At 38.8% G+C, this 27,923-nt stretch overlaps 1 protein-coding gene across 3 annotated transcripts in view; it reads right to left on the bottom strand.

Annotated features, from left to right (window-relative positions):
- Positions 1-518: 518 nt before the first annotated feature.
- The window catches only part of atg5 (ATG5 autophagy related 5 homolog (S. cerevisiae)), a 35,233-nt gene continuing 7,828 nt past the window's right edge, over positions 519-27,923 (bottom strand). For all 3 annotated transcript variants that reach the window (XM_036556170.1, XM_036556171.1, XM_036556169.1), the window contains exons 6-8: positions 24,435-24,529; positions 17,923-18,040; positions 519-3,384 (exon numbers count right to left, since the gene is read on the bottom strand). In XM_036556170.1, coding sequence (XP_036412063.1) covers positions 3,248-3,384; positions 17,923-18,040; positions 24,435-24,529 — 350 coding nt within the window. In that variant the 3' untranslated portion in view covers positions 519-3,247. The remainder of the gene's footprint in view (positions 3,385-17,922; positions 18,041-24,434; positions 24,530-27,923) is intronic.

The raw sequence follows: 27,923 nt of genomic DNA, 5'->3' as shown, positions 1-27,923 counted from the left end.
TCATGAAGAGTGCCTGGGTTGGCTTTGATGTCCACTCCACCGCAGAGAAGAGCACCCCCCTCCCCACCCAGCACATGCTCTTTCTTTCCCCTCCTGTGGCTGGAAGAGCAAACTGCACTCATGTTTGCCCTCAGAACACAAGCACGAGGATGAACATGGAGTCAGAAATCTAATTTTTCCACGTTTTTCCCTGTCGTCGATTATACTGTTTTTATCAGCGTTCACTGCTACCAGCTGGAAGGAGCTGGATGGAGGCTCCATCATCAGCAGATGCAGCACAGCATTTAATAATTTTTTCCCCCATAACTTCTACACAACACAATCTACAAAAACTTTGCTACAGACTGTCTTTACAGAACAGTCCTCATCACTCCAACATGACTAGGCAGACTAAATAGCTGTAGACAAAAAGTGCAGTCATATGAAAATGTGTCGAGTCAAAAAGAGGGTTATTTTGCTTAGTTTCCATAAAGGAGCTGCATGAAGAGTGAATGACATGTTTTGAAACTTTAACAATGTTTCGGTAGTACATCAAACCTTTATTCCAAATAAGCAAGAAAAAAATAGTTTTTCCAAATATGGCCTCTTTAAAGTAAGCTAATCTATCGCATCAACCCGACCGCCACACATTACATCTGAAGAATCAAAGGCAACGTTGCATAGTTACAAAATATTTTAATCAGATGTTATGCATTTTGTAAGTTAAATGTAGCAAAAGACAGAAAAGCGAGCCATGAAAAGTGTGTCCAGAAGAGAAGAAAGATAAAGCGTCTTGATTGAAACCGTTTGGAAAGTGTTAAATACTGCAAGAATGCACTTTAACATTGTTATTTCCGTACATCAATTCGAATCATAGAGGGAGTCTGGAGCCCATGTTTTAAAGACAGAAAAACCCCACTCAGTAAACAAACTCAAGATGCGCCTCCTAAACGAACTGCAAGGTCTTACAGGCAGTTTTGCTGAGAAGTGGCCCGGTGACGGCGGAAGCTGTGCGGTCTGTCTGCGTCTGGGCGAGTACACTCACTCATTCCTATAAGCGAATAATCACTCTCAGCTGCTAATCGTCTGCCCCCCCCATCTCCAACCTCCTCCATCCCTTCCGAACTAACTAAACACAAACAAATGTCGCTCAGCCTAAATAGTTACAAGCACAGTGAGGCTGCTAGAGGCTGTATAACCAGGGCAGAGGAGATATTGTCTTGTATCAGCTAAAATTTCAGTATGACTGCCCCAGGCAGGCTGACCTCTGACTCACCCATCTCCATTCTGAAGATTACACTGCACTTCTCTTATGATGGACAGATGTGCCGCAAGCTAACCGCAGCAAATTGAGCAAAGGTTAAGCAATTCCAAGGCCAGAGGTGTTCCATATCCACCCTGATGCTCGTCTTAAATGAAAAAAAAAATAAAGAAACAAACAAAACAAACAAACAACAAAATAAGACAATGGTAAGAATCACCACATTATGATTTTACATTTACGTTACTTATTAGAACAATCAGACTCGGGGTTATTTGTTTTTTGTTTTTTTTCTCCTTTTACCACAAATGCTGATCAGCCAAGACTTATTTAGTGTCCAAAGTCTTATGTCAAACAGACTTGCTTATGTTGTTTCTAACACTGCATATTGTTCCACTGCAAATGACCTCTTTACAAGTGAAAACATGTTAAATCTAGACAATATATCTAATATTTCTCATTATGAGATTGTTACAAGATATGATCAAATTATTCAACTTTTTTTAGATGCTTCTTACTTTTTTTAAGTCCTTTTATCTTAATCTATTGGCAAATAATGTGCTTGCTTCAAAACAATGTGGATAACTGAGCTTATTTCAAGACATATGCTTGAAACAAGCCAAACGATTTGCTAACAGAATAAGACAAATGAACTTTCAAGTAAAAAGGTTTACAAATAAGTTAAACAATCTTATTATATTCTTATTATAACCACCTCAAAATAAGATATCATATTGACTAGATTTAAGATGATTCCACTCACCAAGATATGATTTTTGCAGTTTATTTATAAAAATGAACAAAAGCACAAAGCAAATTGATGTTTAATTATATTACACGATGCAGTGTCTTGGATAATTGACTACACTTGTGATTAAGAGGAATTTGTGTAGATTTCTGGCCGATCTGAACTCTGAAGGGAACAGCCATCCTGGATGACGCTTCTTCTTACCAGACAGAGCCCACAAGCTTTCTCAAGGGGCCTCTGCTGACTCTTCCCATGTAGGCTGCAGTCACATACTCATGGACCTCTGTGTGTGATGTCATCTTGCCGCTTAGAGTCCAAAGCTCTACTCTGCTTTCCTGGCATGACAGTGGCCACTACAGACAAGACATAATTCCATTCGTACTTTTCACACCTCCTTCTACCCCCTGTATGTGCCTATAAACCGTGTCGGTAATTACCCCCCCAGGATGCTTGGCAGAGTACAGCAGTTTAGTGGTCTCATTTAACGACAAACAGGATTCAAACTGATAATTAACGGAGCGCCGAGAGAAGATCTAAGAGCATCGGCAGCATGTTAGTCATGATGAGAGAGTTGAGAGAGAGACAGGATGAAAGATATATGAGGCTCTACAGTAATACTGCAACGGCACATGGTTGCATCAAGCCAGTGCGGAGGCAGGAGTATGAAATCTAAGGCAACATGTAAAAATCTTGTGTTGAATGTTAGCAGAGGGAAGAGAGAGAGAGAGATCCATACCAGGGATGTAAATATCTCAACAGCTGGTGCAACTTTCATTAATTATACTCCAATAGTTACCGTTAACTCAAGTTACATTAGTAAGTATAAAGTATGTAAATCCAGGTTAAAAATCCTGATAAACTATTCCCTTCAAATTAATCTCAAACGGATATAGTCATGAAACCTTTCCAAGCAGTTGAGTGCAGGTTACTGTTACTAGGCTACTCTGTCACATAACATACTCAGATATGATGTGGGTATTGAAACGGTTTGTTATTTACATCCTACTGGCATGCATATTAAAATTGGTCAAGTGGTATCCTTTCAATCCGACGATTTGGAAGAGCTTTGTGTCCAAGAGGTTCCAACGCTCAGAGACAAGGTGAGGCCGACAAACGAATGTGAATGCAGAAAGTGTGAAAAAGTGTGGAAAAAGTTCTTCCAGAAAATTCCCTCAGGGAACAAGGCGGAAAGGTGGAGCCACGTTTGAGCTGTTTGATGATTGTCCACCAGCTCCTGGTTTCACACCACAGCTCACGGCTCAGTCGTTTGGTGCTGGGACGATGCAGATGTGGAGGAAGTTATCCGGGTGACTCAGGTGTTCACTCAGCCACTGGATAGGGGTCTCCAACAGTGGCTCGATCCCGTGGATCACCACCTGGTATTTCTTTGGCTCATCTAAACAAAGACAAGAATGAAAAAAAGGTTGTATTTTTTCAGCTCACTGAATAAACAGCAATGCAGATGAACTATGAGTGACTTTTACTGGCCTGTCATTCAGACAAGTGTCCGTTTTCCTCCCTTTCTAACTATCTGAGACCTCTATCCATCATTTTGTCTGAGAATTGTGAGGACAGCCAGGAGTTCAAATGGTCAGACAAGGACTAATGAGTCTCCCTCTGAGTCTCCCTCTGTGCCGAAATGTTTGCGCACACGTCAATTTTTAATTATTAAGGAGGGTGTGCAACAGTTATTTCTGTGGAAATCATTTACAGGAAGATAAGCACAACTTCCTTCTTTCATCACTTTCATTACAAGTGCTCAATTTCTATTCATTTGCTGAGTTAAGCATGTTTTAAAGTTCCTGAACAGTTGCTTTTTAAAATCTCTGAAAAATATTTCCGCAAATAATTTAATATATTATACCCATATACCGAAAAATGACATTTAAAGGAGTGTTTTGTATCTTTTTAGCTGACGCCTTTCACCTTTCTGCTGTGTAGTGTGAACCTCAGCGGATTGATTGGCAGCCTCTGCGCAAATGTACCCGCCCAGTTAAGTCTGCATGGCCCAGGATAGAAGTCGGATTGCATCGACACGGCCTTACATGTATGAACCTGAAGAGGGAGATTCTAAACAAGAACCTGGCCCTGAATTACTGGTGCATTACTGGCTGACAGTGATAAGTCCATGGAGCCTCATTAACAGCTATTACTATCGGCCACCTGACACTTTGTTTGTGGCCCTGATTTTCAACAGCTCACTGCAACCAGCAAGCACTTAAGATTTATTAAGTAGGGTGTGCAACATTTCTTTCTGTGGAAATCATTTACTTGCAGATAAGCCCAACTTCCTTCATTCAACACTTTCACGTGCTCCTGTAGTGCACGTTCCTCAGCCAAGCCTAAATCACAGCATTCCGTGCTCAGTGATCTGGCAGACTCTATTTGGTATGATGTCATGAATGGCTCCACTGTTTGTTGCTGGCAGGAGCACAACGGCCGCTGTCTCTCCATCATCTTTTACTCATAGCTACCAGTGCTGACCTCATGGTGTGGTGCCCAGGACACTGGAAAGTTGAGGGAAACGCTGGGAGCAGTAACATTAGCCTTCTGACCTACGAGGAGGAGGTGAGGTTAAAGAGCTGGAGGGGGGTGTCTGTTCGAGAGACTGAAAATGCTGGCTCAGCTACTCGTGCATACACTAGCTGAGTTTTACTGAAATGAATGGTGAACCGCTATAGCTTGAACTGGCCAGATGATGGGGAAGTAGGGGCCTTTTCTTTCAGTTAAAACTTTACTGTGCCAAAAGGAAGCCTTATGTAAACTGCGCCGTTGACTTCTCTGGGCTTGGATGCTTCTGGGATGGACAATTACACAGCGTACGCGTGTATTGTGGTCAGACGAAACAGCAATTTTTGGGAAGAAATGGACACTGTGTGCTCCAAACCAAAGATGAAAACGACCATCCAGACTGATTCTAGCGGCAAGTCCAAAAGCCAGGGTCTATCAGGGTATGGGGTTGTATCAGTGCCCTTGGCAAAGGTAACTTACACTTCTGTGAAGGCATCTTTTCAGGGGATGCCTATTTATATTTCAACAAGACAACGTAAAACCACCTTCTGCACACATTAAAAAGGCATTGCTGTGGAAGAAGAGGGTGCGGGTGCTGGACTGACCTGCCTGCAGTCCCAATAAAGATGCAACAAAATGCAACAATGAAGACTCTGTACTGTTGCACACCTTAAAACTTGTTTGCAGGAAGAATGGGGCAAAATTACATCTGAAACGCTTCATCACTTGGTGTCTTCAGTCCCTAAATGTTATTTAAGTCTTGTGAAAAGGAATGGCAACATTACAAAGTGGTAAATGCTTTACTGTGTCAACATTTTTTGAAATATGTTGCAAGAATCAAAATTAAGATAAATATTTATTTTGAAAAAGAAAAAGAAAATAACAAAATTCATGAGGTAAAACATCAATGTGCTGCTGTATTGTTTTCAATATAATACAGATCAAAAATAATTTACAAATCACTGTTTTCCGTTTTAATTCTAACATTCTGTCCTAAATTTTTCTGATTTGACGTTGCTGTAACTGTAGCACAGGGTGGGGTTTCCTGTCTTGCGATTCTGTTTTGTGTTAATTCTCTCCTAATTTACCTATTTTTCACCAGTTCTCTGCTGTTTCCTGTATTATAGCATACCATCCTCATGCTGCAGTTTATGTCAGGACACAATTTATTGTTTTTGTTTTACCCATGGTAAGATTTAATAGCACCTTTCTTATGGTGAGGTAATGCAAGGTGCTTTAAATATACACTGCCCATCCACTTCATTAAAACACCTTGTATCCACAGTCTTTGTCCATTTTATCAGCTTCACTTACCACATAGGCGCTATCTGTAGTTCTACCATTACAGACTGTAGTCCATCTGTTTCTCTGCATACTTTGTTACCCTGTTCTTCAATGGTCAGGACCCCCACCGGACCACCACAGAGCAGGTATTATTTGGATGGTGGACGTTTCTCAGCACTGCAGTGACACTGATATGCTGATGGTGCGTTAGTGTGTGCTGAGCTGGTACGAGTTGATCAGACAAAGCAGAACTTTATAAAGCTATGTATGGTAAGTGGACCTGATAAAATGGACAATAAGTGCAGATACAAGATGTACTTTTGTTACCCCTTAAAATCTAAGACTTAGTACATACTGAGGCTTTTTATTTAGTAACTACACAGTATACAATGCAAACTGGCTGAGTTATTTTTAGGTTAGAAATAAAGGTACTGTGTAGGTACATTTTTCATTCTTCAAGGTACAAACAATGTAAATCTTCCCTCAAAAGTACAACAGTGGTTTGAAGGTCCAACTGTGTACCTTAAATAAGTTCTTCCAGGTGAAAAGTACACATTTGTGGCTTTTCATAACCTAATGTTTTAAAACAGACAAATAAAATAAAAGCCTGGAGACGGGATGGGATGTGTGGAGTCAATACAACGTAGAAAATACAATTGGCAGGTTAATGAAGTGGCTGGTAAATGTATACATAGGCATAAAATATGCTAAGAATACTGAAAAACTGTATTTTATAAAATATAAAAGAGACTCCGGTGGGATTTGAGTCTTGACTCTACAGAGAGGGCATATCTAGGGTGTTCTGGGAGCTGATTCCAGCTGTGAGGCAACATAAAAGCTGAAAGCTGCCTCCTTGTGTTTAGTTCTAACTCTAGGTACCACAAGTTTACCAGTTGCTGAGGATCCATGAGGCCAACAATATGTACACTCTTTTAGTAAATCATATACAAGCAAATGTTTGAATAGCTTTGGTCAAATTATATGTTTCATTGATTTTTTACGTAAAAAAATATACAGACTCAAATATGGCATTTTTCTTTTACAAATTTTAGTGCAGTTTTAGTGCACACTATTTATCTGGCAAGTTAAACATAAACAAACAAACAAACAAACAAACAAACAAACAAACATTGTTTCCCCTTATAAAAGCTATACTAAGCATTTTTTCTATCCCCATTTGAATAATTTTCAAAATATTTCCTATTATATATTGTGTAATTTTACAAATATTTTCTACATTATGTAACAAGGTTACACTTAGGGTAATGAGACGCAACATCAGATGCTTGTTTCTCCACATTTGTTTGGTTCTATGCAGAACACTCAGTTAAAAATACCCATATGTCTATTTCAGACAGGTATATATAAGACTAAAATACAAACTGTGCCGTAACGTTTGCACACACCATATTTCCTGTTTTTTTTCTCCCCTAATATGTTGAATTTAACATATTCACAGTAACTGTATTTTAAAAGCAGAAGTGTGTTACTGAAAAGCCCAAATGTCAAACACAAGGCCCATGGGCCAAGTCAGGACCGTGGCACAATCCTTTTTTGGCCTGCAAAATTATTTTTATTTTGTACTAATATTGGCCCATTTTACCATGAACTGAACTACAGTTCCCAGCATGCAACGCAACATGATGTGCGCTCCCACCCCTCCACAACAACGATCTACAGGACAGCACCATAAAAAAACAAAAAAAACAAAACAAAACAAAAAAAGATGGCAGGTGTGTCTACTTCAAGCGAATGGGCAGTTTTAAAAAACCTACTGCACATTGAGGACATTTAAAGAGGTTTAGTGATCTGCAGCTAATGTAGTCTTTTGTTTTATATAAAACAATTTGTATTTATTTAAAAATATTTTTAAATGAAGTATTTAGTGCCTATTTTTTGCCATTGTAGTTTTGGCATATTTTGAACAAACAATGCCCAGTTGGGGTCATGACAAAATGTTAAGTAAAAAGAAAATAAAAACACAGCTGACCCACAGATTTGTTGAGATTTTTAAAAATGACCTCATTTAATGGTGGGGTTTGACACCCCTGCTGTAGAGGACCTGTGCACTTTTTTTCCACCCAAACTTTTGCACATGACTGTCGTTTGGGCCAAAGCCATTAAGTAATTTATAAAAAACAGCAGCAACACTGAAATGAATTGTTCCTGTCAGAATCACAATGTAAGAATTGCTGTTAATTAGTGATGCTTTATTGATGGACAGTGATCAGGCCATGTAGCCTCTATACCGGTTTGTTGTTTGCTTCTATACATATATTACCCGTTTCAAAAAAAGGTGTGACACTTTGCAAAATGTAAACAAAAACAGAATGCAATGATGTGCAAATTTAAACCCTATAACTGAATAACCGAGAACAGTACAGAGACAACATATCAAATGTTGAAACTGGGGAGTTTTATTATTTTTTGGAAAAAATATGCCCATTTTAAATTTGATGCCAGCAACACATTTCAAAAGTTGGGACAGGGGCATGTTTACTACTGTGTTGCATCACCTCTTCTTTTACCTACACTCTGTAAGCGACTGGAAACTGATGAGACCAATTGCTGTAGTTCTGAAAGTGAAATACTTTTCCATTCATGCTTGATATAGGATTTCAGCTGCTCAACAGTTTGGGGTCTTTTCGCAGATGAGCAAGTCACCCCTGCCATGTGCACTAAAAAAGTTGGGATGCACCCCCATACCAGCACACATGCTGGCTTTTGAACTGTGTGCTGATAACAAGCCAGACGGTCCCCTACCTCTCCCTTTCCTGAAAATTTGTATTTGTCGGTCCACAGGACAGTTCTCCACTTCATTCATCTTAACTGAGCTTGGGCCCAGAGAATGCGGCGGCGTTTGTGGATTCTGCTTGTATATGGTTTATTCATTGCATGGTTTTTACTTTTTTTGAGTTTTTACTTGCACGTGTGGATGCAGCAACAAACTGTGTTTGCAGACAGTGGTTTTTGGAAGTGTTTCTGAGCCCATGCAGCAATTTCCACTACAGAATCGTGTCTGTTTTTAATGCAGTGCCGCATGAGCGCCTGAAGATCACAGCCAGTCGAAACTGGTTTTTGACCTTGTTCCTTAATTTCTCTGGATTTTCCGAAACTTTTAAATGATATTATGTACCGTAGATGATGAAATCCCCGAGCTCTTTGCTATTTTACATTGAGAAAAGTTACTCTGGAAGTGTTGCACTTTTTTGCTTGTGCAGTCTTTCACAGAGTGTCATTTCTGAAAGACTCAGCCTCTCTGAGATGCTCTTTTTATACCCAATCATGTTACTGACCTGTTGCCAAATAACTTAATTGGTTGTGAGATGTTCCACTAGGGTGTTTTTTTTTTTTGGTTTTGTTTTTTTTTTGCATTAGACAACTTCACCAGTCTTTTGTTTACCCTGTCCCATCTTTTTTGGAACCTGTTGCTGGCATCAAACTTAGAATGGGCACCTATTTTTCAAAAAACAATAAAATTTCTCACTTTCAACTTTTGATATGTTGTCTTTGGATTATTCTTAATTAAATATAGCATTTACATGATTTGCACATGACTGCATACTGTTTTTATATTTTGCACAGTGTTCCAACTTTCAAAAGTTCATTTGCAACCAGTTTGGTAAGTGTTCCCGTACGAACAAGCTGGCAAACTTCGAGCTGATTCCCATCAGTGAGTAATCATCACCCACGCAGACATCATGCCCGCTAAGCAGACTCCATTGATCAGGCAAGACATGTTTTAGCTGAGGGCCATGCAGAGGGTCAGGGGTCAACCTTAGGCCACAGATAGTGAGAAGAGGGAAAGACATGTACACACACACACACACACACACACACACACACACACACAAAAAGACACAGATACCTGCTAAAGTCAGCATCACCCTCACAGAAGCCACACCCCTCTCGTCCACTCATACCAAATCTTGATTTGGCAGAGCGGGCGGAGAGAGGCAATTGGGCGGAGCTCTGTGCAGCTCAATATGACTAACTGCCTTGACCGTTTAAATCCACAAAACAAGATGCACGTACACGTAATAACAGGACAACCGTTAGAAGGGCGGTTTCAGCATTAAAGAGGGCACCGCAGAACCGCTGAAAGGTTGAGCAGAAGGGAAAAAATAAGACAGACAAAAAAAAACAAAAGAAGCAAAAAATTAAATAATTAAAATTTTCTTAAAAAGTGTAATTTTCTAAAAAAAAAAAAAAAACTACATGTTGGGTAAAATCAATCCAGTTGAAACAGACTCTCCAGCTGCACTGGCTCAGCAGCTGGGGCCTAGGACTAATACAGAGAAAGTACAGTCGCATGCAAAAGTTGGGGCGCTTTGGGGCAAATTACATACGTTTCTTTTCTAAGACAGAATAAGGACACATCCAATACACACTTTTGCACTTTTTACTGCACAATTGCTGTTGATTTGCTGAATTATTTGCTAACATATTTAAAAAAAGACAACCATAAAATATGATTAAATGCAAAAATAATGGTACATTTCATATTTTATGTTTTTTTTCCAATATATTAAACTCGGCAAACAAATAAAAATTGCTGGGAAAAAAATGCCATATTTATGTTCATTCCCAATAAAGAATTGGTTATTTTCACAAAACCAACAAAACATGTCATATGACCAGGGCTGTTCAAACTTTGTCCATAAGACTGTAGAAGAAAGGCCTTTGTAATGTCACCAAACCAAAACGCTCAAATATGATGCTTGAGCGCACCAAGAGTGAAAGGTGAAGAGTGCTTGTGAGGGCTGCGTGTGTCCCTTGAAGCTAGTGTTCATTCTCTCGCTCTCTCCTTTCTCTCTCTCTCTCTCTCTCGTGGAGGGTGGGTGCGTCCCCTTGATCACTCTCATTATGATGCGAGGGGGAATTTGCCCAGTGCTGAAACATGGCCATACAGTGGATCAACGGAGGTTGGGTTAGACGCCCACGGGCGTCTCACTACACACGTTCTCACATGGGTGAGCGTAGGAGCAAGGCCTCCGTCACTTCTAAAGGAACAGTTCGGCAACAGTGTTCATTTACCCAACATTCCCACTTACTGTGTTGGTCAGCCAACACATGCTTGTGTCCAAAGTCTACTTCTTTGGTCTTGAGCTGGAGCTTTTCAGCTAATATAACTACTGACATAACATATTACCAAAATAAATAAATAAATAAATAAATAAATGATAAAAAAATAACATTATGCTATGGAAATGGAATTTGTCCATAAAATTGTACAAATGTTGACAAAACTTTCAACTTTAGCAGAAAAAGTGTTTATCAATACCTAAAGGCTGCGAAAACCCACATTGTAGATGCAGTTTTTTAGGGAAAAATAATGTATTTACACATAAATCAGGTGTCATGTAACATCTCCCCTCACATGCCTCTTACAACAAAAACTAAAACATAAACTGCATAATGGACAGGTGGAGCTGCACTGAGGAGGAGATAAGAGTGTTTTTAAAAGGAATGTCACTTTTCGGCTCTTGCACATCTAGAAAAGACAGATTTTGCACCAGTGATAAATGGTGCGCTTTACTTGTTAGCTGCATTAGCCTCATATCTCCAGTGCAAAACTAAAGAAGTGACCTTTGGACAACAAACATGTCTTGTTTGACAAAACAAATTTGGAGTAACAGTAAAAAGAGAACAGTGAAGAGTGATTTAGCTAAACCGAATGATGCTGAAAGATTAATTCCATTAAATCTATATGAGTAGAGTAAAATGAACTTGAGCTTGATAGGACTCTTACTGACACACTGTACGCGATACAGCTGCGTATACTGAAATACTACGCAACACAACGTGGTGGCCTTCAGCGTGTTACCTTCACCAACCTTTATTTGAAGTATACAAAGGCCAAGTGTATTTCATAGACAACACTGTCGTATGAAAGACACGTAAAACTTTTACATGAAGTGACATGTATGCAGTTCGCCTCTAACCAGGTCAGAACTAATTCATGCATCAAAGGTTCTTTTCTACCCACCCTTCTTGCCCAAACAGCGTGAAACTTGTAACCTTCAGCTTGATGAAACTGGTAAGAAATGAAACCGTTAGCATTCAGCTTGACTGCGATCAGGTTTCTGAGAATTCTAAAGCCCACACTTACCTCATGTGGGTGGGTAAGGGTAAGGTCTTAATTCAGATTTCCAGCGTGTGCCAAAGACGCCACCAATGGTACTCTCGCATCAGTCATTGGTGAGATTGACAGTGCTCTAAACCAAAACAGGAAGGCTTAAAAGCCTTAACAGGAAGCCTTAAAACCAGCTTTCAAAGGAGGGGATGTTGTGGCATCTGTGCTCTATTTACAGCACAGATGGAGGAGCATGCTCAGGTGGCTTCACGGTACAGGAGCAGTTATCTCACACTGAACCATCAGGATTTGGTTGTCTCTACTGCGTTTTCTATGGTGACACAGCCAAACCGTTCAAAGGTGACACAATCATCCTCTACAAGACCTGTATACGGAGTACACTGACGAGGAAGCAGCCATCTCCAGTACTGCAAAATGTTTCTTCCTTGTTTATTGAAGTCTTCTAGCAGAGGCATAACTAAACTGAAAATTAGAAGATCTTAGAAGTCATGCAGATGAGCTGATAGCAAAGGGCTGATTATCTGGAAGTGAGTATGTCACAGTTAACCTTTAATCAGCTCACTGCGAGGACATGCCCATCATGAAGTCAAACTTCTTCTCTTCCATCAACCCTGCATCAGAGTTACTATTGTTAAGGATAACCATTACTAAAATGAAAACTAGTGGTGAAAAATGTGCTTGTAAACTGTAACAAAAGTTAGCAAAAACACACAAAGTAATTAAAAAGTATAATGTCTACTGCAACAAGATCAAAAATTAAATAGTATTATTGAGAAAAAAAAAATTGGTCCAGATAGTCCAGAAGTGATACTGGTTTTGCGTAATTTGGCTTAACATTTGATGGTAACGTCCAATTTAGAAATCTGACCATGGCACTAAAAACCATCATTAAAAAAAATAAATAAATAAATAAATAATTAAAACTAAAACTATGAATGTGCTCTTAAACTAACTGAAACTAAATGCCAAAATAAAATAATAAATAAATAAACAAAATGAACATTTTAAACTTATAATAACCATGTCCTACACTGGAATGGGAACATCTTATGCAGGAGTCTATCCCACATAAAGAGTCCAAGGACCTTTTACAGCTAGACTGCTTGGTAGCACTATGTCAGAGCTCCATCATAACTGGTGTTCAGAATAAGAATTTGGACCATGGTTTATCTGAAAATGGAGGTCTCAGATCATTTGCATGTTTATTTCAACATAAGAAAATCTGATTACAGAATCACTATCTAGCTCACAGAGGTTCAGTCCCTGCATTTGTGTGTTTGTTGGTAGCACTCTATGCTACAGAGTTAAGTTCATACTGGCTACTTGTTAAAAAAGTTAAAACAAAGACAAATGGACAGGTGGCAGGGGCAGGCGATATGGCAAAAACAGACAATAGATAGCTGTTCCGAGTTTCATAAGTTGGAATTGACAAAATGCACCAGACATATCGCATTTAAAATATGCTATTGAAAACTACAAATACAATGATTTTTAATAAATGTTTCACATCCTGTGCTGCACTAAATCCAATTAAACAGGGATAAATTAGCTATCTTTGTAATGAAACATACAGCTAGTCTGATGTTTTCCCAAGTACTGAAAATATCCACAATCTGCTCAGAAAAAGGATATTGTGATGTAATTTATCACGATACACTAAAGTACTGTCATACTGCCCACCCCCGTACCCTGTCATGTGCCTACCAGAAAATGGAGATCACTTTCAGTATCGCACGTAACGCAATTGATTACACATACCTCAAGGTATGTAGCGTATTTTTTGGTTCAGATTGCTTCATCCTAACGGGAGTTACAACAGAATATTCGGGGCCTCTTTCGAGGGGAATCTCCCCGTACAAGTCGTGACTGATGCATTGGAAAAATGTACATCAGATTAGGGCTGGGCAACATGACAACAGTTATCATTACCAGGATAAATCACGGCACAAAGTGTGCTAATATGTTTTTCTAAACATATTGTGGATATTGCCAGTACACTTCCCAAAAAACACTTCGCAACTGCACATTTCATTAAAAAGAGAGTGTAGTTCTGGCCAGGACACTCCTGTAAAAGAGATTTTTCCTGGTTAAATAAAGATAAAAAATTAACTCTGTTAAATTGGATTTAGCACAGCACAGTGCGTGAAATGTGGAATACCAATGATTGGATTCATAATTTTTTATAGTATTTTTATTTTTTTTTAAATGTGGCAGTACTTTGTTCTGACTAAACAGATGTCAGAAAAACACAAATACCATATTTTAAACATATACTAATATTGTGATATTAAATTTTTGGCATATCGCCAACGTTGACTTCAGATTAGTCCTATGTAATCATCTCAGTGTATAGAGGGTAACAGTGACAAAATTATTATATTGTGTTTATAATACAAAATGTCATCACAAAGTCCACATGCCATTATTATTATTATTATTATGATTATTATTATTACTATTATTGTTTTATTGTTGTTACTGCTGCTACTACTACTATAGCAGTACTAACAAGATTCTGAAAATCAACCATGAAACTGAGGTACATACTGAACCAATACTCAGTCTGGAGTAACAACAGAGCAACTGGATTAAAGCAAATGTTGGACAATCAGGAAAGCAACAATTGTGGCTGCTTTAATCTAAGATTTATACATTTTGCTCAAATATGAGAGGGTTCCTGTGGGCTCTGGAGCAAAACATGCAGCTAAAAATACACAGCGGCAGGTCGGATCAAATCTAGGATGCGCCACATGCTATCTGTCACCAGGACTTTGTGAAAAAACTGGGACAGAGAATATTCAGGTGGGCAATGGTTGCGAGTTGGAGACTTGAGCATTTCCTAGAAGTCTCTAGGGCAGCCTCCTCATTCTACAGAAGTGCTAATCATAAAATCCAGGGGAAAAGATAGCTCTCAGCAGAAGAGAACTTGTAGGCTGGCTTCTAGTCCTTTGAGGTTGCTGACGACACACACACACAGCTTACACAGCGGTCGAGTGCTGCAGTGGTGAGATTCCGAACATTCAGTATTCTTGCTCAAGCATGGCCAACACTTTATTTATTCAAACCGCAACTGCTCATTTCTGCCCAATTATACAGGCACAGAGGCCAACAAGTTGGGTCATATGAAAAGAACAGAGGCGTAGCTTTGGATGTTCTGAGGTTCTGAATAAATCTGACATGATTGTTCCAGTGACTTTTCGAAGTACTCGGGCCGTGATTCCTCTGACCCTTTTCCACTGTTATGGTCTGAGGCAATGGTTGAAACACAGAGTAGTGAAATGGAATGCCCCGAATCTGCCACACACACACAAGCACACACTCTCAAACACACACACAAACGCAGCCTCATCTAAGATGCACTCTCAGAATGTGCTCTGATGAACCAATGCTTAGTAGCGATACTACATGTGGATAGGTGGGTGGGCCAGCTGTAGGTTTCCCCACTAACAGCGTGGGCTGATGTGAAGGTTTGACGGGCGGGGGCTTTTTTTGAGCAATTCATTTATTTGAAATAATACCACCACAAGCCCTCCTAGAAGACGATTTCAAAAAAAGAATTAAAAAGAATTAACAAAAAAAAAAAAACCTCCTTCACCCCACCAACTTCTGAAGCTGAGCATGGGGATTTCTCAAAAGATGGGCTCACCGCCGTTTCGAAATCTCGCTGTGGAAAGCGTAGGGGAGACGGCACGCACACCGCTGCATGTCTCTACTTATCCACTTTAACTGTGCACAGCCAATGAACAGAGTGCTCTTTTGTGTCTGAGGCCAGATGCTAATTAACAGGCGATGTTGATGTTAGCATTGGTGGGCAAAGAGCATTCTTGGCCCAGTCTTGCTTTTTTCATGGGAATCCCCCGACTAAATAAACCCAGCACACTGTAGTAAGTCATTCTTGTGGCTTTGTCAACATCAAAGCTTCTCCGCGGAATACATATAATATATGGGAAAACGTATGGTGTCACAAGGCTGACCACTTATCAGCAGTCACAGCACTGCACCTCCATGTCTGTATCTACAGTAAGGGTGCATAGCATCATACTGGACACCCTTACTATCTTATCTTTGTCATGACAAATCACATGACAATACCCTTTTTGTGACATATCGTAGGCAGAGTTCAACATTAACTTCTTTCCCCAGACTTGGCTGATTGGGAAAGTGGACTAGGAATTCAGATTGTCACAAAAGACAAAAAAGACAATTCCCACTACTTCGGGAACACTGAATAACTGCATGTAACACTAAAAATTAAAAAATTTAGACTGATTATAGAGAGTAGAGACAGCACTGGTCAGATATTAGGTATGTATATCGGGCAGTACATCAGCAGAAAATTCTGGATTTTGGAGTGTGAAAAGAACAAATGTGATCCAAACCTGTAACAGATCCTGAAACAGCACCAACTCACATTGTGTGACGTGATGTTCTCTGTGTATTTTTTCCTGTGGGGTCATGTTTGAGCAATTTGAGCATGACAGCCTACTAGAACTACGTCAACTGAAAACAGCTCAAAGCTTAGTAGTTTTTAAAGAAAACAAAATAGTGGCTCTGTACTGTTACCAGCCAAAACCTAAAAGTTTCAAAGCCAGTAATAGAAAAAAGTGGACTCACGCCATCTCTAACAGAAAGCCTGTAAACAACAAAAACAACAACCAATATATAGTAACAACTAGTTCACTGGATGTCAGTACATTATGTCATGATGTTATTTTAGGGATGCACCGCTGAGGGAACTGTGGGCCGATACCAACATTTTACAGGTCATGTTTGCCAATGACGACGTGAATCCCACATATCTGGACTATGAATGGACGGATTTGAATGGAAGGTAATGGAACGGGATCTCTTTCTCAATGGTTTCAGACCATTTCAGTTGGTCTATTCATCATGACAATCTGACACAATGTAAAGGGCAAATGGCATTTTTACAAACATGCGAAAAATGAAAAAATGACAAAAATTGAGATAGAAGGTTTCATTATAACAGTGACTTATTTCTGGAAAGTCACATTTACAATAAAATGACATTTTACAACAGTCCACATTCTTCTCTTACAGAATACAATCACATATTACTTTTGAAATATTGGTCAAATCAACATCTGTCTAATAATTTTTAAAAGTAATTATCTACTGACATTGACACGAATCCAATATCATTGCACACCCCTAGTTATTTTAATCGTTTATTGTTTTATCATTTTGTTTTTCATTAATCAATTAACTTTATATTTTTACCAAATCCTGTTTTTCCTTTAGCATTTTTGTTTTTGCAAGTTAAAATAAAAAAGCCCACTGTACTTATAAGTTTTCATAGCAAATGCACCATTCCGACATGTTTACAAAGCTCTAACTACACTAAGTGTTAAGACAAACACCGTGAAATTGTTTACAAGTATCATGTTTTATTCTTGCTCAAATGTAATACACAATCATCAGAGAACACCATCTCTCTCTTTAGTGCCCCACCTTAAGACTACCTGAGCTAAAGCTCCATACCCTGAGCCACACATACTTACAGTCCACTATCAGTGCACATCTCCTCACCGTGGAAGTGAGGGAATCCAAACAAACGGCAGCGGGGGGAACAAAGTGGCACTTTCACCTGAACTCCACCAGGCCCCTCAGATGGGGAGGGAGAGGGTGTGTGCGCGTGTGCTGTGGCGGTCGTACCACTTTCATGTCTACGATGCGTTCCACCATGCAGGCTGTTTCACCTGCGGGTACTGTGTTCCTCGCTGCCATTGTCTGCTTATCTAACTTCCGCTGAGGAGAAATCCAGACAGCTCCTGTTTTGGCTGTGAACTTCATTCTCCCTTTGCTCCCCCTTTTCCCTCTTACCCGGTTCATCCTCTTAGTCACGCATATCTTTAATCTCCAGATTAAATCAGGGTGGTCTATTTGTGCGCCATAAAAAAAACGATGATTCCTATTCCTAAAACTTCCTGCTAAACAAAACTCCCTTAGCAAAATAAGCTTCACCTACCATCAAACGTTTGTGTCTGTGGGTGCGTGTGTGTCTAATGTGTTATGACCTACCGTCCTGGCATATGGCAGCAGGGAACATCTCTTTCAGCAGGTCTCCCAGCGTGAGCACATGGCCCTCAGGAGAGACGGGCCGGAACAGCTTCTGGATAAATGGTCTGTCGCTCAGCGTCTACAGTAGAGATGCAGACAGGAAGCTTTAAACTAATTTTGTAACAAACAAACACACACACAAACACACATATATATGTAAATAATGGTGATATACTGAAGTAACTGTACACTGCTCATTGCTGATATATGACCCATTTATTTTACCAATAGTTTATTAACTTTATTAATGCTCATATTAAAAATACCTGGTATCGTTACACAATTGGAAAATTTCATCAGCCAAACTACTTCACATTTCTCCTGTTTAGATCCAAACACCAGTTGCTAGAAGACACTCGTTTGCTTTCCAACACAGAAAATGTCACGGGAGCACAATGACCCGGCGCTGCCTGTACATGATGGAATCCTGAGCCGTAATTTGGAAAGTCATGGGGCAAAAGATCAACTATTAGTGGATGCATATCATGCAGATGTGCCAGATCCGCCCCCACAAGCTGGCTGAGCGGGAAGACGGGGATCCCCACAATTATCCAGCTCCACGCTACAATGACTAAACACTGCCTAACGCAGTTCACATCAGGGCTTGATTCACCACTGGCTGGAAAACAAACTTAGAAGAAAAAAAAAAAAGGGAAAAGGGGAAAACAGAACTTGTACAGTGAAACAAACGCTGATGCAAGTGCAGTTTCTAAATTATATTTCAAAGGCAAATTTCATGAAGAGGCCGTCAAAACAACACGCTCCAGAAAACAGTTACATAATTTGTCACTAGAACATTTACATAGATGAAAGGGGGACAGGCACATTTTCAAGTTGACAAGTTTTTCAGTGACCGTGACAATTTACAACACTGCAACACTGTCCAAAAGTACTGCATTACTGACGGCTGTAGACTACAGACAACATATTTGCCAGCGAGTGCTATTCAATGCGAAAAGGAGAAGACAGGCCACAAACAGCCCCAGCGTGCGATCAGCACAAGGTGTCAAGTGTTGGACAAAGTCCAGTTTTTCACCCGGTTTCGCATGCGGTCAGTGACCGACCATGTCTGATTCTCCCGGATCAGGCTCCTGGGTAACAAACAAGCAGCCTGGCAACAATAGAGGCCATTGGCGAAGCTGTGAAAAGGAAACCGGTGACATGGGCTGCTCAGGTGTTGAAGCTGTAACTAACACCGCCAGGCTCCAGGAAGCGAAGGTGGCTCAGTATGCTTTGCTGCCCGATCGGTTTACCAGAAAAGCTGACTCACTGCGCAGGAAGCAGCCACTCGCGTGCGATTAGCCCCGGAGCCGGAGCGGAGAGAGTGCGATAAGTGACAGCTACTTCGATGCATTTTTAAATGCCGCCATCAATTATTGAGGCCGGCACCACTGAAAAGGCCCATTAATACTGATGAGGAGTGCGATACTCTGGACTCCGACACTTTCTTTTCAGTTTGCCTGACACCTAAGCTGGCAGGTGACCACATGGCAACGAGGCATTGTTAGCCTTTCTCCGAACCCCACGGGCAGTGAAAAGACTTGGGGTGTGTCTCAAATTGACCCCTTGCTTTGTATGGAGAAAAGTAAGTGATTCAGCCATAGTCTCTGACAGTCTTAGATTCAGTCTTAGCATTGTCCCAATTAGGGCTGGGCAATATGACAATCTGTTATCAATATCCTAAAAACTTATATCATGATGCACTTTTCTGAGCATATTTTGGATATGGTGAATTTCAGAATACCAAAAACTGAGTGCATCAAAAAGAAAAAACAAACAAACAAACAAACAAAAAACTTAGACTAATTTAGACTAAATTTAGACTAAATATAGGAAGCCCGTGAAAAAGAAGAACAACAAAAGAAACTGAATAAACTATTTAGCAACAAACAACTAATTTGTCAGTCTTTTGTCAATATATTACTTTATTTATTCATTTTCCTGAATACTTAGCTTTTTTTCCTATTTCTTCTCAAATTGTTTATTTTTTCAAACCTTCTCATAGCTTTTTTAATTTTATTGGTGAATTTTGTCTGTTTTTTTGATGTTTTGATGACATATTTTAACATAATCCCTACCCTCCACTCCAGTGTAGAAAAACACTTCAAAGTTAATTTCCCACAATATACCTCAAAATGTAAGGGATGAACATATGCCCCAACTAAGTGTAGGGATGCCTAAACTTTTTGTCTTGGTGAGAGGTACAGTGTAACATTTGTAGTGGGCAGAGCTACAAAAAAAAAAAACCAAAAACAGCAGACTAGTCAGCTTTACATTTTTTGTGCATTGGCAATACACATGGCAAAACTGTATTCTGTAACGTGTGGATTTTGTAACATGGGTTGTGCTTCCCTAAGCGGGTGTGGTGAAGGACATTTCTTCCGAGGATGTGAACGAATTATCTGTTATTGTCATCATATCTTCATGAGTATGATGCCGATTTCGCATTTGAGGCCTAAACATCGAGCTGGACCTGTATTTAAAAAGCCTGTGCGTGTGCGTTAATATGTAACAAAGCATGGCGTGGTCCAAAAAACTCCCAAAAAATCTGACCCATCACCAATATTTCAATATTACAGGCTTTACAGGGCGACTTGCAGCAGAACAAACAACATTTTACACGTTTTCTTTCCTGTCTGTCTTTCAATCTTTTCGCTGAGTACCAGAGCCTGTTACGCTCAAATAACTTGAAACTGTGCTGTTACATTTGCCTTGCAGTCAATGATAATTGTATGGCATGAATATTGGTTTATATGTTATTGTATAACATTACATTCTTTGTTTTATTACTAAAAGCACTTAAAAAATAATTTTAAATAAAAATGAAAAGTTAAAAAGATAAAGAAGCTGTGTAAAAATACATGTTCTCTCATTGGCTGAGGGAAAAAATGTATTTCTATACAAGGCAACTTTCTGGTGGGCCAAACCAAACCTGATTTAGAGTCTCCCAGATTTCACTGTGAAGCAGACAACAACCATTCCAGCATTCATCTATGAAAGTAAGTCCAAGTTTGCCGAACTTTGACATTTTGAAGTCAACCCTAAATTGCTTTTTATTATTCAATATATTTCCTGCCTTTTGTTAGCCCTTAACTTTTTTGCGGCTCGTTTGCTAATGCAGGCAGCCGGCCAGTTAGCAGCTGACTGCTACTGAGGTTGAGCACAAAGGTTGTTTACATTTGACGTCACAAGTTTTCCAGAAGGATTAAGTATCCCAATGTTCCAGTAAATCTAGTCCCTTTGTGACACAACCAGATCACTCACTTTCTTTCCATAGATTGTTATTGCCTATATACAGATTTAGAGGTTGGGTTGAGACATATTCGTGCTCTTTCTGCTCGGAACAGGCAGGGCAGCAAACCTTGAGCCGTAATGGGAAGCTGCCTCAAGTCTCTGAAAGTCATATGATAACTAGGATAGGAAGAATACACATTCCCATGAATTACATCAGGTAGTAAAACTAATTTACTAGGAAGACACATCAGTGAATAGATTGAAATGTTTGCCACACAGCTTCATCGACTGTAGGGTTTGCAAAAATCAGAAATGAACAATAAACAAATTAATGAATAAGTATTACTAATTTTATTAGTCATGTTTTTTTTAGGAACACCTATCCACGTATGGGCCTAAATAGATTAGTCAGCTTACTAAATCATCTCAGTCATCGCTGAGATAATGCCAGTCATGCCCCACTGGTTATGGTAAGCTCCCTACAATGACCTGTACAGTGTAATTTTCCCTTTCTGCAATTACGCCGCCAGCATTTGGGGATAGTGCTGTGATTCTGCCAAATACAAACGTGTTTAGCTCACACTCTCTAGATACATATGCCAAGGTTTGAACAGCCTTGATCAAATTACATGCTCTGCTGATGTTGTAAGTGAAAATGAGTGAAAACGTCCTCTACCGGAAACAACTGTAACTGTGGCATTTTTCTGCACATTTTAGTACATAATTTCTATTTATTTACAGAGTTTCACATAATGGGGAAAAAATTATACAATGTTAAATTGTGCCATAACTTTTGTCGTCCCCCCCATGTTAAATTCAGCAAATAAGTAAATTATAATAACAGTATTAACAGAAATCGCAGTAAAAAGTGCAAAAGTGAGTTCTCTGTGGAGGATGTGATACTTTATTGTCTCATGCAACTATATATGTCCAACATTACTGTATTACAAGTGGTAAATAAACATACATTACATTACAAAAGTTTGGAATCACTGTTTTCAATAATATAAAACCGATTATGTTGCACATATGTGTATAAAACGATTCTAATACGATGCCAATATTCTACAGATTTCAACCAATTTATTGTAAACGATAAAAGTATGAAATTCTCAATAATGACCAGTCTATTCCATAATTAACTGAGAAAGCTTGATAGAATTGAGAATGAACAATAAAATTCATATCTAAAATGCTTCATATTTGAAAAGCAGTGACCAAATCTCCTGATCAAAAAGTTACACATTAATTTTGTGACCAGAAATGACTATAAATACATCATTATTTAATTTGTGCATAACATTTCTTTTTTTTTGTCATAATTTCTGACTGTCCTCAAAAGATTGTGATTTTCATTGTTGTGTCTAGTTTATAACATTTTAATCTACACTGCACAAGTTACGGTATTATGAGAAGTGATTCAAAACGTTTGAACTGTATTATTTATAGACCGTAAGAGTGTTATAATAAACAGATACTGCAGCTGGACTGCACCTCATTTTTAATCTTGTCCTAAGCAAACCTCAAATGTTACTGGCAAAGTCCCTAATCGATAAACAGGAAGTTTACTAAATGCGTTTTGTACTGAGTGCATCAGTGTTTCATGTCGTGTAAATGGCATAGTTTTCTCATAAACCCGAGCCTGAAATAAACTCCAGCACAGGTTTCACAATCAAACAATCACTGGTTAACAGAACTTACTCTGTAACCGTTATAAAACACTTTTAAGTGCTTCAGAACACAAGGACTGGTCTAATACACAACTTATCTGCTGGCTGGCAATGCACACATCTATAAAACACACAGGTTTAAAAGATTACTACTTTCAACAGTCTTTTATATAAAAACAGTAATTTAGCTACTTTAAGTATTGTGTTTAAATATTTTAGGCAAAATTTTACACAAAGAAATGCAGTTTCACAATTTAAAAAAGCACAACAGAAAAATCTGACAAGTTAAGTAAACATACTGAAATGCTATTAGCACACACACATGCTGTTTTCTCTCTCTACACTAGTTCAAAAACTTAGAATAAGTGTTTTGAATGATATTAAACCACTATGTTAGCAGACAAATGTATAAAGTGTCTAATGTACTAATCCCAAAAAAAAAGGAATTTTAGATGTGTCCAGAATGACGAACAGAGCTGTGAATCATTTTAAAATGGCTGCATGAAGTTAATGCCCCACTGGTATTTTGTATTTCAAAAGTGACAATGACCACCTCAAAGCAGATAACCTGATAAAAGAATTTCCCTTATAGATAATTACTGTACATTATCATGCCTTGAAACATTTTGTCGCCAAATGACCTGAAATATTGAATACAACATAGTTTACTTATTTAGTTTTAAGCTGTAACAAATTATTAATATGAAAAGTGACTGACCTGAAAATACTTTAAAAAAAAATATCCTCTACAATAATTCAACTAAAATATGATATTTTTCTGCATTTTTTGAGCACAATTTCTGTTTCTTTGCTGAGTTTAATATATTAGAAAAAATTGAACACAGCATGTTAAAATGTGCCATAACTTTTCCACCAGCCACATTTTCTGCAGAGGATATGTTCATTTATTTTCCACTTAGAAAATTAACAAAACATATTCTTTGACCAGGGGTGCACAAACTTTTGCATAGAGCTGTATAATGTGCTTTACCAACCAAGTTTTAATTTTAAGTAATAGTACGTTTTAGTACTTCTGACCTGCAACAGCAAGTAAGAACCATCACTGAAAAGGACTAATTTGAAAATTATATTAAAAAAAAAAAAATTATACTAATAATAACTAAAGATTAGGTAAAATTACTTTGGTGAAATCAATTTGCCATTAGCACCTAAATTAAAATAATTAGTGCACTCTAGTAAAACAAACACTTTGGTGTAAACAAATATACTAAAGGAATACAGCAAGACTAAAACAAGATGTTTTAAAACCAGCTTTTCAGACAGACTGAAGTCCATCACTGTACCAAACTACTCCAATAATGACTGTAAAAGTAATCCGCGTTGGAAAGATTAATTCCGAGTGCATAAATTGCACATTTTCTCCTTTCCTTCCACAAATGTCGTCCATTCATGACAACAGAACAAAATCATGACTTCAACCCCCTCTACTGGTAAATCATACAGCGCAGTGGATAAAGTCACTGTAAATCATTTTTACTGACTTGACATTCATAGCGCACATGTATCAAGCTTTTACGCTATTCAGTGTTGATTGAATAATGACGATACCTGATATATCCTGAAAGGAATATAGCGAAAACCACCCTCTTCGGTCGGATACTCCATCAGTTTACGGTTCATGGCCCAGAACTGGTCAAATTTATCTGCAGAAAAAGAGAAATTGGACCTAGTAAGTAGAATCAGCTATATTTACATATTTGTGAACGCACACCCATCACAACTATAACATAATCATCTGATTAAAATTCTGTTAGCTGACTGCAGTTACATCCATAGATGTCCACCTTTTACAATCATATATTGTTGTGACAAACATATGTAAACAGAAAAACAAAAGAAAGCACAGAATGCATTTATTGTGACAAGTCAAAGGTCTAGTGACCCTAAACTTCTGGCTGGTGCGATAACACCTTTAGAGGGCAGTTGCGAGTAAGGGTAGGTACAGTCCTAAATTAGGGGTGAGTGATATGACATTTGCACACTGATCAGTCATTACATTAAAACCATGTCCTTGTTTCTACATGTATTGTCCATTTTACCACCACAGTGTCACTGCTGGACTGAGAATAGTCCACCAACCAAAATAATCCAGCCAGCAGTGTCCTGTGGGAAGCAACTAGAGGATGACTAACATAACCAGTGCAGCAGCAGATGAGCTACTGTCTCTGACTTCACATCTACATGGTGGACCAACAAGGTAGGAGTGTCTAATAGAATGGACAGTAGTGGACACAGTGTTTAAAAACTCCAGCACCACTTGCACCAGCACAACACACACTAACACACCACCAACACGTCAGTGTCACTGCAGTGCTGAGAATGACCCACCACCAAAATAATACCTGCTCTTTGAGGGTCCTGTGGGTTTGTGATCATTGAAGAACAGTGTAACAAAGTATGCGGCGTAACAGATGGACTACAGTCTGTAATTGTAGAACTACAAAGTGCACATATATGGTCAGTGGAGCTGATAAAATGGACAATGAGTGTAAAAACAAGGAGGTGGTTTAATGTTATGGCTGATTAGCATATAATATCATGATACTTTAAGAAACACGATACATGAGCTGCAGAACTGAGATCAGCCAATCGAACCATTTTAGGCTTGTACTTCTTCTAGTTGCATACAATGAAAAAACAAAAAAAAAAAAGAGACAAATTGTTAGCCGTGATGAAATTTTAGCTGATGATTAATTGCCATTTATATATAGCAATTTTCCAAAAAAGTTAACACAAAACAACTCGGTCTAAACATAAACTGATGTGAGGTATTTCTTTCACACTATAGTAAACTACAGTAATGGAAAACTCCACAGTGGAAAGCATTTGACCCAAATGTCAAAAAATTTTCGTTCTTATTTCTTGTAATACTCACCCTATTGACACTATTCACACTCACACAAAACTCTGTGGTGTTAATTACTGGGACACCAAATTCCATTACACCTCGATGTGTATCTTTCAAAAACACGTGTCTTGTTTATCATTCGTGCACTTGTTAAACTGCTAAGGTTGGTTAGTGTAGGAAGTGGATCAGAGGCAGCTAAAACATGCTGCTCTGAGATTTCTGCGGCAAGATCACGGTTGCAGAATTCTCAGCTTCACAAGGGTGTTATAATTTAGGGCTAAAAACTGTTACTTTCTCTTCTTCCTTTGGCTCCCCCACCCCAATCGACACAATCTACGCCCTTGGAGAAGCGCAATGTCACCACAGCTTGTTTTTTTTCTAGCTGTCTGTTATGAAGACAGTTAGATTCTGAAACCGTGTATTCAAACCTCGCAGTCGCCTTTTCTCCACAGCTTTTCATTTTCACCTTTATTTAGAAACACAGGCTTTTCTGTTTTCTCGCTAGAGTCTTGCTTCAGCTGCCTCACTCTCACATTTGAGTTTCAGCTGTGCACGCCTTCTGGTTTCCTTGTTTCACTCTTAAAAGCATTCTCTGCACTAAGGAGCACTGCTTTGTGCTGACTGTGTGACAATAACCTCTGCACATTTATCAGCTGGCACACAGTCAATATTGCTAACGCTGGGCAGACAGTTGTTGATGCTCATCCCAAAACCCGAGATGCGTTTGTGCTTGGCAGCATTGATTAAATTCAAGATCACAGTTTTCTAAATGTGTCATGGTATTTGACAATTTTTAAAGGGAAACTCCACCAATCCCTCAAGATTTCTGCATAACTAAATTATTAAGATGCAAAAAATCATTCAAAGTGGTTTAATGAGAAATGCTCTATTCTGGAGAATTATTTACAGTGGTGGTGATAGAAACCAAAGGTCTGTAGAGTTTAATGCTTCTAAAAGCTGCAACACAGTTAAAGTTACAATACAAAAAGGTTATAAATACCACATCTGATGCCCAAGACGTTGTTTAAGATAGTTTTGGCCTAAAATGTATTGTTTTTAAATCCACTCATAGTGGAGAGGTACATGCAGGGTGTTGTGAGACAAAATAGTTTCCAAAGAAAACTTTTTTTCAGATTTATCACTATTTTGTCATTATCAAGGTTACATATGTAAACTAAGAAGATGTGTAGTTTCACTGGTAGCTCTGGATAGAAAACAAAATATATTTGCCTTGTCGACATTGTGACCCCAGTTCCTATCAACTGTTAAGAAATTCGTAAAGTTAAGGAAGTTGGTAAGTTTCTCTAGGAGGGAGCATTTCATGTCAAACCACTCTGAATGACGTTGTTTAGGCTACATCTCAATGAATGAATTAGGGAGAAATTTTTAAAAACTGGTGGACTTTCCATTTAAGCTTACATTAATGAAGTGAAGTATTGATATTCTAAGCTAAAAGAGCTTGTTTTGATCTTATTATGGCTTGTTTTGATTGGACTGTTTTGTTCCGTTTTCTTATTTCAAAGGTAGTTTAACACAAAATACAGCGTGTTTTAAAAAGATTCATCTGATTTCAAAGCGCCAGATTTTTACAACTGTGAGGTGCCTAGGAACCAATCACAAACCAATTTAAATAGGGGGTCACTGAGTTTCTGACTGTCATCGGAAGATGGCTCCCTTCAGTCTGTGAGGAGATGGAGACCCCTGAACAGAAAGCGTTTTGCGTTCTCCACTTCAATAAGAGTGAATCCGTCATAACTGTGCAGTGTGATTTTCGTGGGCAGTGAACCTCCAACAGCCCAGAGCATTCGTCGTTGGTTCCACAACACTGGATGAGCCGTGAGTACAGTGACACCCGACATGCTCAATCGAGTATGGGATGAATTTGACTATGGCGTTGATGTTGACTGTACAGCTGGAGGAGGTTCATACTGAGCACTTGTAAAATTACATAATAAACTTTATGCTCATTTAAACCATTTACAATTTACTGCATTGTTCTGTAATGATTTACAAGTGAAATAAATCATTTTGAAATCAGATGAATCTTTTTGCATCACCCTGTATTTCTATTAGCACAGCAGCAGGGACTACTATTACAGAACAGTATGTTATATTTGACACAACGCTCTAAGACTGAATATTGTGGTGCCTGAGTGACCCCCAGCCTGTTACTAAAGTCAGATGACTTA

Source organism: Colossoma macropomum, unplaced genomic scaffold (genome assembly GCF_904425465.1).
Source record: "Colossoma macropomum unplaced genomic scaffold, Colossoma_macropomum, whole genome shotgun sequence".
Lineage (NCBI taxonomy): Eukaryota > Metazoa > Chordata > Actinopteri > Characiformes > Serrasalmidae > Colossoma > Colossoma macropomum.
This window is presented reverse-complemented; position numbering and strand designations above follow the sequence as displayed.